We start from the raw sequence: 18,022 nt of genomic DNA, 5'->3' as shown, positions 1-18,022 counted from the left end.
GAAGAAGAGACATATGTGAGGGGTGATCAACAGGAAATCCCTACAGATATCAGCACAGGTGAGTTCTACATCAATCTCTTATTCTACATCCTCCTCTGTACAAGCTAATGAGGAAAAAGTATCTGCTCAGTGGGGGAGTCAGGAGCCATCAGCCCCTATTAGACTCCTGTTCTCCTCCTCACATCATATCATTGTGAGCTACCAGCCCAGAGATCTGACCAGTGTCCTCCCCACACTCTCTGGTGATTCCTATATATCAGTACAAGGGAAGTCACCATAGTGATTCAATAGCTGAATGAGACCCTGTGTGACATTATTCATGATCCTCCTTGTGCACTAATAGTAGTAATAATATTTTTATATGCGGTTCTACTGATAATTCATATTCATCCTCAAAGGAGGATATCTGGAGTTATGCTCACTTTCCTATCAAGAACAACTGAACATTACATAAAGTGGATATTGTAGAAATGTCTCCACTTTGAAGGGATCTCCGCAAGGTTAAGGGGACACATCGGATTTTTGAAGATGACATGCCCTGTTTTCATAAAACAGTAGTGGTACAAATAATTGGTATCCACACTACTCGCTGACATTTTGATGAGTTGGAATCCTGTACAGATAGAACAGTATTAGGGAGTTTTTGCTTGTGATTATATTTAATGACTGTTTAGCTCTTTTACCACACCAGCTGGCTGGTTTGCCTTGAGACGTCCTAATGTGCCAGTTTGGCACATCCGGTACCTCTGTGGGTATGAAATCACAATGGCAAAGTAAAACTTACTTTTATTGTAAATGTGCAATACTCAGATGAAAGCACAATTAGGAACTAGTACCAGTGGGTTCACCGCACCAAACCTAATGCACAACCCTATCTGAAAACTGCTTATAGTCAGCTTATTTCTGGAGCACTGTCCCGGCTACTGGGCTTCACTCCTCTAACAGCAAGGTAGGGATCAAGCCCAAAGTCTCCCTGCTTTTAAAAGGCTCACAAGTTGTAAATTTCACAGACCCTAAAAGTTTACTGGCGTGATTCACTAATCCATGACTAGTCCAGTACTGTCCAAAAAAAAGACCTCTGTTGGTGGGACGTAGCTGCCTTTTATTCCTGCTCTGGTTCCTGAGGTTTTATGGCTTCAGCAGGGTTGGTGCTAGATAGTACCCACCAGATGAGCAACTGATTAGCAGAGGGACTGTCAACGACCCCATTTCACATAAGCAGCAAGGCCATTTTATATATGTAGGAATTCGTATTATACCCCGCATTGACTTAAATTTGAGTGTAAAAAAGAGCATAATCTGGTATCTGAGCATCTTGAGCAGCCCATAAATTTATCCTGTTTGTAGGTGAATTCATGCTCTTGACAGACCGGCACTCGCAGCTGCACAATATGGCCAAACGCTAGTGAAGGAAGTCCCGCAGAGTTCTGTGGCAGCAGTTGACACTGACTCTGTGTTTCTGGTTGGCTGTGTACCCTGATGAATTTAAGTAAAGGTGTCTCCTTTAAAGGGCATGATGCAGAGTCTATCGTTGTCTACAGAGTCCAACTGGGGACCTTTAAGAACTATGTGCAATAAATCATTAATAATATATAACATAATCTACAACATGAGTGGATGCCAACCAGGCTTAGCTTTTATTTCTCTTTCATCCCATCTGAGGAACACTACTACCATGGGGAACTCAGGAGTTGCACTGAACCAGGCTGTGCCTGGTCGTGTCGGTGTGCATCGTGCCCGCTCAGTGGGAGCCTCTTGGGCTGTGTGCCACGTGGTTTAGGAGACGGGGCTTGCCAGGAGATCACCTGGTACTCTGTCCACACCTTGCCTATTTTATCTTAACTGTTTTGTGTCTTCTGATACGTGCTTTGGCTGCAAGGGTTTTGCATGCCTGGTTGACAGAGCGCTCCCTCGCTTGGGACTGCTTTAGAATGTCCCCATGGTAGTAGTGTCCCCAGATGGAATCGGAAAAATGGATTTATAGTAAGTATAAAAATCCTCTTTTTCAAGTAACCACATTTCTTCCTAAATCTGTGCATATGGAAGGCTTGGACCCTTCCTGTTGATCATCTTTAAGCCCCTATAAAACCACATGACCACTACAAAGATTGAGCCATCTTGTTGTTTCAGGTTAGGAGGATCTTTGCAATAATAGAGGAGATCATGTACTTGGTGAGATGGGGGAGTTCTGTCACCTTCAACGTTTCCCACCATACTATAATGTAATGAAGAGAAGACCTTACACTGGGAGCTCCCATTGTAGTTCCTTCCCTGCTGAGCTGGTGACTGGTATTCTGAAACCACCAATGGACCTCCCTTATTTACAGCTGCTTTGAATTTCCTATCAATTTATTATTAACAGTTTTATATATAGTGCCTATATATTGTACAATGTATTATTTAGTAATTCAGTCCCTGCCTCAGTGGAGCTTACAGTCCCTACCATAGGGATACACAAACACACTAGAGTTACTTGTGTAAGAATCCAATTAACCTATCAGTATGTCTTTGTAATGTGGGATGAAACTGGAGCACCCGGAGGAAAACTACACAAACATGGGGAGAACATACAAAATAAACATAGATATTGCCCTTGTCAGAATCAAACCCATGACCCCAGCGCTGAGGCAGCACCGCAAACCAATTTTTTTTATTTTTTTATTATTGAAAGCCCAAAATCGTGCTTTCACCCTAGTGCTCGAAAAAAATAAGTGAGTAACATTAAAAGACGTGCTCTAAGGTGTCATTTAGACCCTCCTCAAAAGAGGAAGGGTCCCTCTATCCCCGACCCCCGAATCCATAAGGACCCTTAGGGGGCAAGGGTCCTCAGACCCCCTTCGCCGCAAGGCTAAGGGGGTCCCTTTAACTTTAGCCTCCCCCCGAAAGAGGAGATCTCAGATGGTTTCAGGGGGGTGGGAGCCACTAGGACCACACCACCCCCCCTAGATTCTCGGGGATCAGGTGCCATAAGGGCTCCAGCACCTCCTCCAATCCATGGAAAAAACATATAAAAAAGTGAACTGACAAACTGTGAGAAAAATAAATAAATATATTAGTGCCGTTCAAAACGGCCCCAGCCTTTCAGCTGAGATGTGAAAAATAGATCCTGCCTAGCCAAAAGGCCGGGGCAAGGATGAGTGTGTGTAGCAGAAAGTGGAGTTCATGCAAAGTGCTGATTCAAGTGAGGATCACCACTCCCCAGGTGAATTCAGGCACCCCTGGGTCACTACTCCAGGGGCACTATTCCGGGCTTTCTAGCTATTGGCCTTCTGGCCAGACCAAGCTTTCCCATTGCCTTTTCAGGGCGGGCAGAAACCCCTACTCAGACAGGTACTCACTTGATCTTAGCCAAAAGACCAAGAAGCGAGGCAGCACAGCAAACCAATGTCACACCAATGTTACTGGATAGGTGACACTGCGACACCTCATGTCATTACCACAACATGTACAATGGTACAAGGTGAGAGCAAGTGATCAACTACTTACAGACACAGGGAGACACCTTCCTGAAAAGAGCCAACCATGATGTATGAGTAATCCATCTGTCCTATTGGAACAGCTGGAGGTTTCCTTTCACTTCCCCGTCTTCACACTTTTATATTAGGATCAATCAGACACTTAATAACAAAGGGTTATTTATCTACGATTGTTTCACATTTGTACCCTTTCTAGATAACATTCCCTTATTTACTAAGAACACTGGGACATGGACATCACTGCCAAGTTATATATGGTTATCTATGCAGAGGGGCTCAGAGTTCAAGGTGAGCCCTGGGTCCTCTTAGCCTGAAATGCTGTAATCATCTCCAAGGCATTTAGTCTAATTTACATTGCTGAATTCAGGGGTCTTCCTGCAATATTGTTTTCTACTCATGCAGAAAAATCTAAGAATGGGCTTTCTTGGACACCACTAGGCAAGTGGGAATGTTTAGAATCTTATGAAATGTCAGCTTGCCCTCTGCTCACATCCTCTTATTGTGAGTATAGGCAAACGACAGCCTTTCAGATAAAGGGCCCATCTACAACAATACCAGGCAGGGCTGGCTGTTATCTTGCATTATTTATCTTGCTTCGTGGCCAGAATATTGTATCCTGCGCAGAGGACTTCAAACAATGATGAAAATGTGTGTGCGTCATGCTCTAAAAACCTAATGGATAAAGTATCAACTTAAATGGCTGATTGGTAAATTATGGACAACCGAAACATCACATGGATTACATTAGGCCCAGCCCACCATTAAGTTGCAGCTTTTGCAGATGACCTGTTCGCTATTCCTGTGCCATATATCTCTATCCACAACCTCATGAAGAAATGTAAAATTCACATTGAAATCCAAATCTCAAGCTTTTACATTACTCGCTCAGCTTCTCATGTTTCCTATGTGCCCTCTTCATTTTACTTCATTTGGTCCAGGCATTCGGGGAAATACTTAGGCTCAAAGATATCCCGTGACCTCTCCCAACTTTTAAATGTAAACTACCTACTCATACTGAGGCAGATCTTCTTACATCTTCTTACATCTTCTGCCCCCAAAGTTATTAAAATGACAACTTTTCCATGTCGTCTTTGCATTTTCCAGATAGTTCCATATCTAGTTCCCTTCTGTTTTTTTCCATTTTATGAGATATCTGATCAAATGAAGCATTTTGTGTCCTCTCTCCTAAACAAGAAAATGTTAACCCATCCACAATTTTATTTCGCGTTTCATATATGGGTTCACAGCCTCTTATATATGGTATGTTGTGGTATTTCCGCAGTTGATGCCTCACTGGATTGTGTTAAAAAGTGGGAACAAGTTTTCGGGAGGCTTTTTCAGATAAACAATTGCCCAAGATTTTGACATTAATACACAATGCCTCCATCAGTAGTAAGGTAGAAGAGGTTGGGTACAAGCTTTATACTGGTGGTTCCATGTTCCTATGATACTGCGCTTAATGTTTCCCTCTGAATTGCTGCACTGCTGGCGATGTGGAATCCCTAGAAATTCATTGTTCCATGTCTTATGGGGATGTGCTAAAATCAAACACTAGTGGTAGACTGTCACAGGATGGACATTAGTTGTTGTGTTCTGGTGTGAGATTATAATAATTGACGAACAACAATTGTAAAAGTTAATACAAAAATTTATGATAACACATACATATAAAATGAATAAGTACTTAGCTGCGAAATACAATTTGATTGTTGAGAAATGTCTTCATCTGAGGAGTCCCATTGTTTGATCGTAGTCAGTGAATTCAGAATTATTTGTTGGACACAGCTTTATCGACAATGTTTTATCTGAAGCTAAAACTACCTGGGTTTAAGCTGACTAATACAACTCTGAATCCAACCTCCCTCTTCTTCCCCCTGAGACTAGTTAAAACCAGTTGTGTGCTGGACATATAGAAATTGTCACACATTGCACCAGCTAACCTGCATTTTGCTCATTGCTCTTACCTGTTTTCCTTGGTTTTCACTCCCTACATTCACTTGCTGGTCTGAACTGAGCATGTGAACACCTGGTCTTTTCAAAACTTCCTGCATTCTCTTGATTAGCCAATTGCCTGTCAGCTCTGTCTATTTAAAGCACCTGATTCTCTACTAAGTTGCCAGATCTTCATGTCCCCTTACCTGTTAGGATGCTGCTCTCTCTGGCTTCTGTTTGCATATCGGTATCCTGTGTTACCTGTTCCACGATCAAGACCTGCGGTATTGCATCATAATCAGTCCTGTTCTCAGCTATTCGCTTTCTAAAAGATTTCAATGCTTTGGTTCACTGCCGTTCACCTGAACCTCTGCATTTATCGTCCAGCAATCCGGCTCCACTCCACGGTTCCATCTCACCCTGCTCTAATCACCCTTAGAGGACCGCAACCTGTGGCTAGAGAGAAGCTAAGTCCATATTCCCTTGCCGGAATCCCTGGTGAATACCTCTCTACCGTAGACTCCTCACTTGTCTGGGGGTAGGTCTAGCTAGAGCAACGCTTCGAGGTCTACTCCAAACTCAGGCTCAGTGACAGAAATATCTTTGTAGTAAACAGGGATCATTGTATTGTATGTATCTTATCTACAAAACAGGGGGTTTGCATGGTCAATTCTGTTAACCCTTTTGATGACAGTAGACATTCATCCCCTCACATAAATATCTTACTGGTGTTGACAATTCTCATCGATCCAGCCTGTTTTTACTGTTTTACAATGACTTTAAGATTTGAATATATAAGAGGTGTCTCTTTAATTTCTAGGTTGCTTAGTTTATTGTACACACAACATCTGACCATCACACCTAAACAATGTATTCAGTCACTGTGTGTCTTCTACAGATGGATCCAGTAACAGAAATACCCCAGAGAGATGTCCCCGTCCTCTTTATCCACAGGATTGTAAAGAGGAAAATGACATTATCCCACAGCAGTGTCAGGTAGATGGAATTTATGGTCTTGCAAAATTACCAAAATAATATGATCTGTAAAACAGCTGTGTATGTCTAATACACTGATATTATTCTTTAATGAAATAAGACATTATTAAAGTGTTACTCTATTGATTTTTGTTGTTATTTAGTTGGATGTTCTGGCTGATATTAAGGTAGAAAACAAAAAGGGAGAAGAAGAGATGTATGTGAGGGGTGATCAGCAGTGTAAGGAGGAGGAAATCCCTACAGATATCAGCACTGGTGAGTAATAAACACTTATTACAGAAAAGAGTGACATATTCTCCTTGTTCAGACACTACCACAATCACTTGTTCTACACCCATAAAAATGTATCTGCCCAGTTAGGGAGTCAGGATTTTTGTTGGAGTTTTCCGTGGCGCAGTGTAGGTTTGTGTGTTGTTTCTGATGCCGTTTGGATGTACTAATATTGGGATGTGATTGGATGCTTTGTACTGTTTCTCATCATCTTCTGACCTGTCTCTGTATCCTGCTCTGCCCTTATGCTTTTTTCCACTTTTTGCTGTTGCCCGTCTGTGCCCTGCTCCATTCTCCTACTCAGTCCTAATGCTCTCCTCCGCTCTGTGCCTTCATCATTCTGTGTTGCTATTTCTTGCTGTGCTGTATTGCTCTGTCAAGCTGCTCTCCTTCCCTCTCAGTGCTTGTCTACACAGAGGCTTCAGCCTAAATTAGTAGCATTACTCTGGCCATGTGTCTATGCTGCCTGATATTGTTTAGATGGACATATAGAGACTGCTTCACTGTTTTGCTACCTATATGTCCACTTGGTGAACTTTGTGTAGTGTAGACCAGTGGATAAGATGCGGTGTTAATTTAGCCCATGTCTACTCTACCAAACCTCCAATAATTGTGTGTGGGCAGTGGCTGTATGAGCATTGTGGTTGGATAATGTCACTGGCTTATGAGGCTCCCTGTCCTATGATAGGGGCTGTTCCATGTGTGTGCTTGGGAAATATTACACACCAAACTCTTGTCATATGTAACTGTGCAATCTGCCTCCCATTGTGGCTGGGTCTATGCAGTGTGCTTTGTAATGTGTTATATTTTAAGCCTATATGTTTTATCTGTATAATTGCTGTATGTTGTGAGAAGATGGGTCTGACAGTCATCATCTCCCCATCTGTCATTTTAAAGACTTAGGGGCTGATTCAATTCTGCCACAAATAACGCGGCGTTGGCAGTATTACCCTTAATACAGTAACTTCAACACTGGATTTTTACTTTGTGGCTCCCTGAGCTGCGAGATGAAATCCAGGTTAAAATCATCGTATTAACGGTAATACTGTTAACGGCGCGTTATTCGCGGCAGAATTGAATCGGCCCCTTAGGATGAAAAGATATTTGTGTTTAGTTGAACATTGGGTTGTTTTCATTTGTTACCCTCATTTTTTTACACAATCTACCTGAATAAAAACCTATCCGGCTGGAATTAAGTTTGCCCATACTATTCTTAAATAAAGCCAGGTGGTTACATGTATTCATCTGAACATCATATCGGATTACAACATGGTGGATGTTTCCTGACCAAGGCACCACTCCCCTCTTACAGACAAGAAGGCAGCAGCCTCTGGAGCCCCACTGACACCACAAATACCTAGAAGGGGTTAAAACAGGGAGGCTCTGTTACTTAACCAGGATGAAGTCAGTCAGCAACTAGTTGAATTGCTGTTGTTCTCCCTGGAACTGTGTTAGACTCCTACGGATATGGTACTGAACTGTGTGTTTGAAAAAGTGGAGATGTTGCTTATACCAACCAATCAAATACATTCTTCAAAATGAAAGCTAGAATCTGGTTGGTTGCTATAGGCATCATCTCCACTTTTCAAACCCGCCGTTTAGTAAATGTGAAAACCATGAGGGAAGGACAGTTTTCTTCTCCCATCTCTGTCCCCTTAGGAGGTGGATTTTCCAGTGTGGATTATTTCTCCCCTCCCTTTAGAAAAACCTGCAGGAGAGACATCAGTGTGTGTGTCATTTGCTTTTGGCATTGGAGTCACAGCTCCTGCCAGTGTGATAAGGATTTTTGACTGTGAGCATCTCCCTATAACTTGGACTGGTAAAGAAAACCCATTTTCTTTATAAACAATTTTCGGTCATTGAACACTGGGGTGGCACTGGATGATATTTAAAGTATTGTTTGATAAACTACTGTTTGCTGTTATCTGTAATAAAGGTACAGTTGTATCCACACCTTTTCTTTGCCTGTGTGATCCTGAACCCCTAGATACCAGGATTTTCCTCTGGGTTCCTACATTAACATCCTGGTATCATCACATTTGTAAATTTAGTGTTCTTGTTTGCAAGTAGAAATGAAAGAATTGAACATCTTAAACTCACTAAATGTATGACAATTTGCTACTCCATGTCTAATTTCCATACATCTATTTTATTTCCAGCAGATGGACAGAAAAGCCAGAATACCTCAGAGGGATATCTTGTTTTGTCTCCAGGATATAAAATAGAAGATAACAACATCATACAAGATTTTCCAGGACGAAAACCCATTACTCCAAATATAAATAAATTACTTCACAGTGCACATATATCATCTGATCCCTCTAATCATGAGGCATGTTTTCTTAGTAACTCAGATATTGCTACACCTAGTACAAGTCATAGAGGCAATACAATATTTCCATGTTTTGAATGTGGGAAATGGTTTAAGTATAAATCAGTTCTCATTAATCATCAGCGAATTCATACACGGGAGAAACCATTTTCATGTTCTGAATGTGGGAAATGTTTTGCAAAAAAATCAGTTCTCATTAATCATCAGCGAATTCATACAGGTGAGAAACCATTTCCATGTTCTGAGTGTGGAAAATGTTTTACAGTTAAGTCTAGTCTTGTTAAACATCAGAGAATTCACACAGGTGAGAAACCATTTCCATGTTCCGAGTGTGGGAAATATTTTTCAGGTAAAACCAATTTAGGTAAACATCAGAGAATCCACACAGGTGAGAAACCATTTCCATGTTCCGAGTGTGGGAAATATTTTTCAGGTAAAACCAATTTAGTTAAACATCAGAGAATCCACACAGGTGAGAAGCCATTTTCATGTTCTGATTGTGGGAAGTCTTTTAAACAGAAATCAGGTCTGGTTTCACATAAGAAAATTCACACAGGTGAGAAAACATTTCCATGTTCCGAGTGTGGGAAATGTTTTACAGATAAAAGCAGTCTTGTTAAACATCAGAGAATTCACACAGGTGAGAAACCATTTCCATGTTCTGAGTGTGGGAAATGTTTTACAGTTATCTCCAATCTTGTTAAACATCAGAGAATTCACACAGGTGAGAAACCATTTGCATGTTCTGAGTGTGGGAAATGTTTTACAGTTAACTTCAATCTCATTAAACATCAGAGAATTCACACAGGTGAGAACACATTTCCATGTTCTGAGTGTGGGAAATGTTTTACAGATAAATCCAGTCTTGTTAAACATCAGAGAATTCACACAGGTGAGAAGCCATTTTCATGTTCTGATTGTGGGAATTGTTTTACACAGAAGTCAGGTCTGGTTTCACATCAGAGAATTCATACAGGTGAGAAAACATTCCAATGTTCTGAGTGTGGGAAATGTTTTACAATTAAATCCAATCTTGTTAAACATCAGAGAGTTCACACAGGTGAGAAACCATTCCCATGTTCTGAGTGTGGGAAATGTTTTACAGTTAAATGCAGTCTTCTTAAACATCAGAGAATCCACACAGGTGAGAAACCATTTCCATGTTCCGAGTGTGGAAAATATTTTTCAGGTAAAACCAATTTAGTTAAACATCAGAGAATCCACACAGGTGAGAAGCCATTTGCATGTTCTGAGTGTGGGAAATGTTTTACAGATAAATCCAGTCTTATTAAACATCAGAGAATTCACACAGGTGAGAAACCATTTTCATCTTCTGAGTGTTGAAATAGTTTTACACACAGACAATTTCTCCTAAAACATCGGGTAATTTCCATGAGATGATAGATATGAAGCAGGTTGCAAGAATACTATAAACATTGTAAAAGAAGTGCCTTTTATAACTGTAAATGATGCAAATATACATACATATCCACTCCCTGTTTTCCTCAGCAATTTATACCCTTGCATCACTTCTTCCTTCTGCCTCTCATTTTCCCATCCTTGCCACCCCCCCCCCCCCACCTGTTGCTCTGCTTCATCTCATCCCCTGCCCACTGACTGGTCCTCTTCTAGTTCTGTTTCTCATCCAATTCCAACCCTCTTTCCCTGTCATGCACCTCACTCAATATTATACACACCCTTTCAGTCCAGCAACCTCGTCCACTTTTCTCCTCTTCTCTCTCTTCCTCTATCCTGTGGTCTCTGGAATGCCAGGTCAGTCTGTAACAAATTGGCCTATATCCATGATCTCTTTATCTCTCGAGCCTTCAACTTCCCTCCCTGTCCTCCTCCCTTGGTCTCTCTCAATGCACCTCCTCCCCCACCGCAGTCACCACTCCCTTGATTTGGTCTTTTCACAACTCGGTACAGTCTCTGATGTCATTAATTCACCTCTCCCTCTCACCAACCATTATCTCTTGCCTTAGCATCTTTCTACCCCTTTCACCTTCCCCATCCTCTAAGGCTACCCTCACAGGCGTAACCTTGAGACCATTGATCCTACTATGTTCTCCTCCCTGGACTCATTACACTCCCTAATCACCACTCTTTTCTGCCCCGATGAGTCTGTCTCCTATAATCGCACCTCTACCACTGCACTTGACTCCCCCTGGTTGTCAACATCAAGCTTCTTCGTTCCCCACCTCAACCATATCACTCCAAACTTACCTACTGTCTTAAATAATACTACTGTAGTGCAGAACGGATGAGTCACACACTCATGCTGATTTCGTTGACTTTAAGTTCATACTCACTTCTTAACAGTTCAGCCATATCACTCACTAAACAATCCTTTTTTTAGGGCTCTCATTTGCTCCCAATCCTCTAACCCCTATCGCTTTTCTGCCACTTTCAACTCCCACTTGTTCTCTACCCTTCTCCCACTCACCTTCTTGCTCTCAGCTGCCTGGTTTGTTACCAACTTCACCTCCAGAATTAAGTCAATACGTCAAAACATCTCCCAGCAGTGCCTTCTTGGTCCCCCTCCCACTATCCTCTGTGGACACTATATTCATCCCCTCCTCCCCTTTGTCAATCCCACTTCTTACCCACCCTCCTTCTATTCCTTTGCTTCAGTATCTGCAGATGAAATATGCACCCTTCTCTCCTCAATTTCCAACAGGACCCCATTCCTCCCATCTTCTCCACTCTTTCTCTCTTGAGGCCTGCTCCCACCTTGCCCACCTCCTCAACCTATTCCTCCTTTTTTTAACATGCTCTCGTTTTCCTTATACTAAAAAAAATCTCTTGTCCCTGCCTCTCTCTCTAATTATTGCCCTATATTCCTCCATCCTTTTGCCTCCAAGCTTCTCGAATGGGTTGTCTACAACCATCTCACCTCTTTTCTCTACATCCTTGACCCACTCCAATCCGGTTTTCCACTCCACCGAAACTGCCCTTAGTAAGGTCAGTAATGACCTTTTCTTTGCTAAATCTAAATGACACTTTTTCCTTCATATCCTTGTCAGCCTCTCTGCTGCCTTCAATACCATTGACTATTCCCTCCTTTGGCAAACTTTCAAATCCTATAGGCCTCTCCTGGTTTTCCTCTTACCTCATCAACTGCTCCTTTTCAGTCTCTACACGACTCCACAACCCCCCTCTTCCCTTTCCTGTCAAAGTTCCCCAAGGTTCCCTTCTTGGCCCCCTGTTCCTCTCCCACTGCACCATCTCCCTTGACATTCTCATCCACACCTCCAATACCATCTCTATGCTGATGATACCCAGATTTATCTTTCCACCCCTTTTCTCATCGCTTTCCTTTTGTCTCATGTCTCCTGCTGTGTCTCATCTTGGATCTTGCTTTTTCTTAAATTCAATATTTGCAAAACTGAACATACTTCTTCCCCCCATTACAGGACTCATCCACCTTTTCTATTTCTGTTAATAATACTACACTACTTTCTGTCCTTCAAGTCCTTTGTCTTGGGGTCATCCTAGACTCCTCCCTGTCCTTCAAACCTCACATTCTGTCCTTCTCAAAATCCTGCTACTTCCACCTCCAGAATATATCCAAGATACGACCCTTCCTCACCACGGAAGCCACCACAATTTTTACTCACTCTCGTAATCTCTCGCCTTGACTGCTGTAATCATTTCTCTCGCCTACAGGATGTGAAAGTAATAATATTATGCTTGCTATAGTGTAGCCATTTTTGTATTCACGCAACCATATTATACTGTATGATGCTGTGTAGGATGTTGTTTAAAAGTGTGTATGTAACAAAAGAAATGTCTGGCAGTTTACAGACAGAAAAATAGCACAGGTGCAAAAGCTGATCTTATACCGTATACGAAATTGTTCTTCTCTAAAGAACTTCCATCATGAAAAGATGTATTCAAGCTTATATTCAGTGTGACGAAATCATATCCTGTTCTTGATTTTAATATGTTAAAAAGTATTTTAGGTGTGGCATAATTCACTGTATGCCCTTGACTGTCCTGACCTGCGTGTCGGATAAGGGATGTCTTTTTTGCTGAATAAACCTTCATATCATTTTTGTCCAAGACTATTTCAAAAGTATCTTATTAAACACTAACTATCACCATACCGCTCTTAAGTCTATCCTGAATGCTGCTGTCCGCATTATCTTTCTCTCCCGCCACTCTATCTCTATTATTGCTATATATTCCCCTCCACCAGTTGCTACGTTGACTCCCTATTGCCTACAGAATTAAATTTAAACGCCTAAGCTTCAAAGCTCTCAATCAATCCCCATCTCCTCCCTATTCCTCTAAACTCATCACTACCTACACTCTTTGCCTCAGGTTTTCCAATGACCGCAGCCTCACCACTTCACAGATTTTCTCTTCCCACTCCTGCAACCAGGGCTTTGCCCGGGCTGCTCCCTAGCTGTGGAACGATCTCCCACACCTCCGTCAGGTTAGCCTTTGCTCCCAACGACCTCAAGCATCCCTTTAAGACTCATTTCTTTATTCAAGCCTAGATAGTAGGAAGGCTGATATCAGCCCTTCACCCCCACTCCCCCAGTATATACCATCCTCTTAGTGTCTCCCCCTTTCCTTTAAGATGTAAGCGCTCATGAGCAGGACCCTCTCTCCTTGTGTCCTCCTTCTAATATTACATTAGTCTCTGTACCCTAGCCAAGTTTTCTTAAGCTTAGGCCTACTTCACACTGGTCACATCCATCACTCTCACTCATTATCCTGTAAATAATTTGATCTGCATTATCATGTTAACTGTATATTTTTTAATTCAGTATGTCTGGTATTTTGTTCTTCATGTATCATGTAATGTGTTATTGATCACTGCTCTCTGTATATGTCATGTTCGGTGCTGCAGACTTTTTGTGCCGCCTTATAAACAAAAGATAATAATATGTTTACAGAATGTATACTGATAAAGAAATAGAATATACAGATATTAAGCATTATTCATTTATTGCAATAGAGCGTTCAATCACCAAGGATAGTACAGCTGAACAGAATGCCACTGGTAGCTCCCACAAAAGACCTTTTGACTGGGGTATCTATAAGAGATGCACCATTTCTGGTCAAGCCTCTTAGTCCTGAAAGAACTGGTAGTGATGTACAAGTTGAAGTCAATGTGTTGGAGAAAGTAGAATAGTGTTGTACAGTCAACAAATCAAGTGTTCTTAAAAACACAAGCAGGGAAATCCAAAATAAAACTTTTGGCAGAACTGAGGGACTTTATAAAGGCTACAAACAGGTGAGATATATTGTTCTGATTGACTTGACCTTCTCACTGAGGGGCGCATTGCAGAGTAAATACAGCTGTACAGTGGTCCAGGTGAGACTAGCTAGATTGTTGTACTTAGCAGTGTGCTGTTTACAGGAATTAAAGAGGTGTTGTCATAGTGAATAGTGATCTAGCCGTTGTCATCTGGAGCTGTGTCCTCACACAGATACAGCAGAACAAGGAATGTATACCCCTCTGTTTATCTTGACTTAGTGACCATATAAACACCAAACAGTTCTCTGTGCAACACATCTGAAGGGTGCTGTAGTGCCAAAATATGGAAGCATCTCTTCTTCAGAAGGTGATATTACATAGAAAAAAAGGAGAGTCAACCAGTAATGCACGCTATTATGGAGATTACATTAACCTTATCACAAGTGCTATTATTAAAGCAGCAAACCTTTAATTGCCTTCTCACATGTTAACCCAGGGGTTTCCCACTTTGGAACTAACTGGGGCAGCTATACATTGGGGCATTATTTCCAATAATTTACATAGACCATTAGTCATTTACAGTAATGCGATAAATCTACCCATTTTTCAACAAGCCGAAACTTAGCTCATAACATCCAACCTGGTGACTGGATCCTTGTCAAAGGTACGTCTGAACTTCACCTGTCCACACCATTGGAAAGGTCTCTTCCAAGTGCTACTGATAACCACCAGAACTGTAAGGGTTACAGAAAAGGAATCTTTGTTGAATGCTTTCCATTCCCATCTGACATTTTCCTGCTGAATGGATTCTCCGCACCTGCTACTACTGGACCATGCTGAAAAGCAAATGACTTTAGACTGAGGCAAAATGTCTGTTCTGGAACAGGTTTTATGTTTTCGTTTTTTTTCCATGTTTTACACAAATGTCTGTTTGCATGGACTAGGGGTGAGATTAAAGTGAGACATACTGTTCTTGACTATTACAATTCTGTCACTACTGTGCACTCTCTGCCCCTCTGTGTGTGTGTGTGTGTGTGTATGTATGTATATATATGTATATATATATATATATATATATATATATATATATATATATATACACCATCTGGTGTATTAGACTTGAGCAAGGGATGAAGACAGCCCCAAGTAAGTGAGGGAGGAGCAGAATTTAAGGAAGGAGCATAAAGAGGCTTAAAACAGATCTAGATTAGAAGACCAAAATCTAGCAGTACAATTGCTCTGTGGATCATTCCTGCTATTCATCACACCTGTTCATATGTGTGTATTGGAGTATATCTGTTTATTCTGCTAACGGTAATCTGCATATTCCACGAACTGAATCCTTGTTCGCATATTTTGCCTAAATAATGATACTTGGTTTCTATACTTCTGTTGCCGCTGAAGAGTCAGTGTTTCTGTTCTGGAGGGAACACATGTGAGTAACAAAGTGGGGTGAGCATCGAGTAGCTGGAGAGTAATTGGTTGGTGCGTGTAGCCACATTCCATATAGAGAGGAAGAAATTGACCGTAGGAATGTGATACTGTAGATTGCCTTAGTTCTCTTGTTTGGGGTTGTTCATAGGAGGGAATATGGTGAGTAAAAGGATAATAAGTTGTGCGTCCACACTTTTTGATGTGGCGGGGAATGCCAAGCCACACATTGGAAAAGGTGAGTAGCCAGGTAATATTTCCATAGGTGAGGGACTTCCAGGCCTTTCAATGTCTGGTCTTTATCAAGAATTTGCATTTGAATTCTAGATTTCTGCCCAGCTAAAAACATTTTGTCAATGATTGCTGTAAATTCCTAAGAACTTGGGTGGGGACATGGATGGGAAGAGTCTACGAAATATAGAGCAATCTAGGGAGTACATTAATTTGAACGCTGGCTATGCTCCCAAACCATGAGATAAGGTGTTTGGTCCAGTGAGTTGTTTTTTTTTTTATAGAGTTTATAATGCGAGTAATGTTAGCTGTATATAATTGGGGATATGTTTTAGTGAGGTATATTCCTAAGTATTTAAGTTTTTGAGGTTGCCATCTGAAGACATAGTTTGCTTTTAGGGACTGTATTAGATGACGGAGCATATTGACATCTAGGACTTCAGATTTTTCTGCATTTATTTTGTAGCTAGATAATTCACTATATGGAGTTCTTGAAATAAGTTGGGCAAGGTGATATGAGGTTTCACGATTGTCAAAATAAAGCCCTCCACATGTAATGCTATTTTGTGGTCGAGGGTACCTGTGTTAATCCCTGTGATGTTCGGGTTCAGTGTGATGCGAGCTGCCAAGGGCTCCATTATCAGTGCAAAGAGCAGGAGCGATAGGGGGCAGCCTTTGCGAGTCCCATTATAAATCGTGAAGGGGCAGAGAAGTCGTTTGCTAGAACTGTAGCCGTGGGATTGTGGCATAGAGCTACTATGCCTCTAGAGAAGGCTCGTTGTATTCCCATGCTTACTAAGGTGCGCTGCATGAAAAGTCAGGCAACTATCAAACGCCTTCTTGGTATCTAGCGTGATCACCAGAGCTGGGAGAGTCAAATGGGATGTGAAAAGTATCAGGTCAATAAGTCTTCTGGTATTATCTGTGCCCTGTCGATTGGGTACAAATCCCACCTGGCCTGGGTGGACCAATGAGGGACGCACTCTACCAAGCCCATTAGCAAGAATTTTTGTAAATAGTTTTAAGTCAGTTTAGCAACGAGATCGGTCTATAACTGCCCTTATCTGTAGGGTCTCTGGCTTAGGAATTACTATTATCTCCACTCTGGTGGTGGCCCCATCGAACTTCTCCCCGTGTAGCATAGCATTAAATAAGCCTAAGAGCATGGGACCTCTTACATTTTTTTATAATACTGAGCAGGGAACCTGTCGAGACGGGGCTTAGCGTTGCTTGAGCACTTTGATAGCATCAGTTATTTCTTCTGATGTTATGTCTTCATTTAGGTATTTTAGTTGGGCACTAGTGAGTTTTGGGAAATGGCTGGTTTGGAGACATGCGTTAATATCCATTTTATGTTTTATGTTATATCACCTTTGTGTTAAGAAATTAAATCTCAGCTAAGAGCGTCCAATAGAATGCTTAATTAGTTAAAGCAATGCTAATCCTGCCTGCTATCACGCTCTTATTTTTATTTCTGCGTCAAGCAGCCGTCTCATTGTCACTCGGCTGCAGCAAGCATTAATATGTTGCTTAATAGTGGTTTACAGATACATATCTATTATTTCCTAAATGACCATAATATTTAATGTAGCAAAACCTACACTAGAAAGCGTCCAGAGATGCAGCTAACGCTCGTTTCTTAAAACCTCATCAGACCATTGATTTATTTCCTGTATGTATGTTTTTTTTACACTTCCCCTAACCAATCCCATGGGAATTATTTTGACTGACATCTGATTCTACCTATCCAGTGGTATTTAAGGTCATGGTTCTCTAGATTCGTAAGTATAAAGTTAATGTAACATAATATTAAAAATAAGAATAGTTAAATGATTGTAGAAAATAATTTTTAAATATAGAATAGCATATGAACATAAATATTGATGTGATCTTAGGTATTAAGGTACCTGTGACACTAATAATACTAAATAGTGAAAATAAGTGAATGATAATTAATATGAATATAAATAGACTAAAGTGAAATAAAACTATTGTGACTTAACCTCTGGTGTTAAAATGTCAGTGAAAAAAAATATATAACTCGTGTAATAAATATTATTTTGCTTAAGGGTGAAACAAAAATTCCTCCTGCATAGTGAACATATGAACGGCCTATAATTAAACAAGGATTACGTGATATTT

General features: G+C 41.1%; 2 protein-coding genes across 3 annotated transcripts in view; one reads left to right on the top strand and one right to left on the bottom strand.

Moving 5' to 3' along the window:
- LOC142159791 (uncharacterized) overlaps positions 1–18,022 on the bottom strand; it is a 1,176,369-nt gene that overhangs the window by 657,511 nt on the left and 500,836 nt on the right. The gene's annotated exons all lie outside the window — the stretch shown is intronic.
- The window catches only part of LOC142160016 (uncharacterized), an 84,508-nt gene continuing 72,671 nt past the window's right edge, over positions 6,186–18,022 (top strand). Inside the window, exons 1-2 of the mRNA XM_075214935.1 lie at positions 6,186–6,404; positions 6,548–6,659. Of these exons, the coding sequence (XP_075071036.1) occupies positions 6,599–6,659 (61 nt within the window). The 5' untranslated portion in view covers positions 6,186–6,404; positions 6,548–6,598. The remainder of the gene's footprint in view (positions 6,405–6,547; positions 6,660–18,022) is intronic.

This window comes from Mixophyes fleayi, chromosome 6 (genome assembly GCF_038048845.1).
Source record: "Mixophyes fleayi isolate aMixFle1 chromosome 6, aMixFle1.hap1, whole genome shotgun sequence".
NCBI lineage: Eukaryota > Metazoa > Chordata > Amphibia > Anura > Limnodynastidae > Mixophyes > Mixophyes fleayi.
The sequence above is the reverse complement of the archived record's forward strand: the minus strand, read 5'-3'. Positions and strand labels throughout refer to the sequence as shown.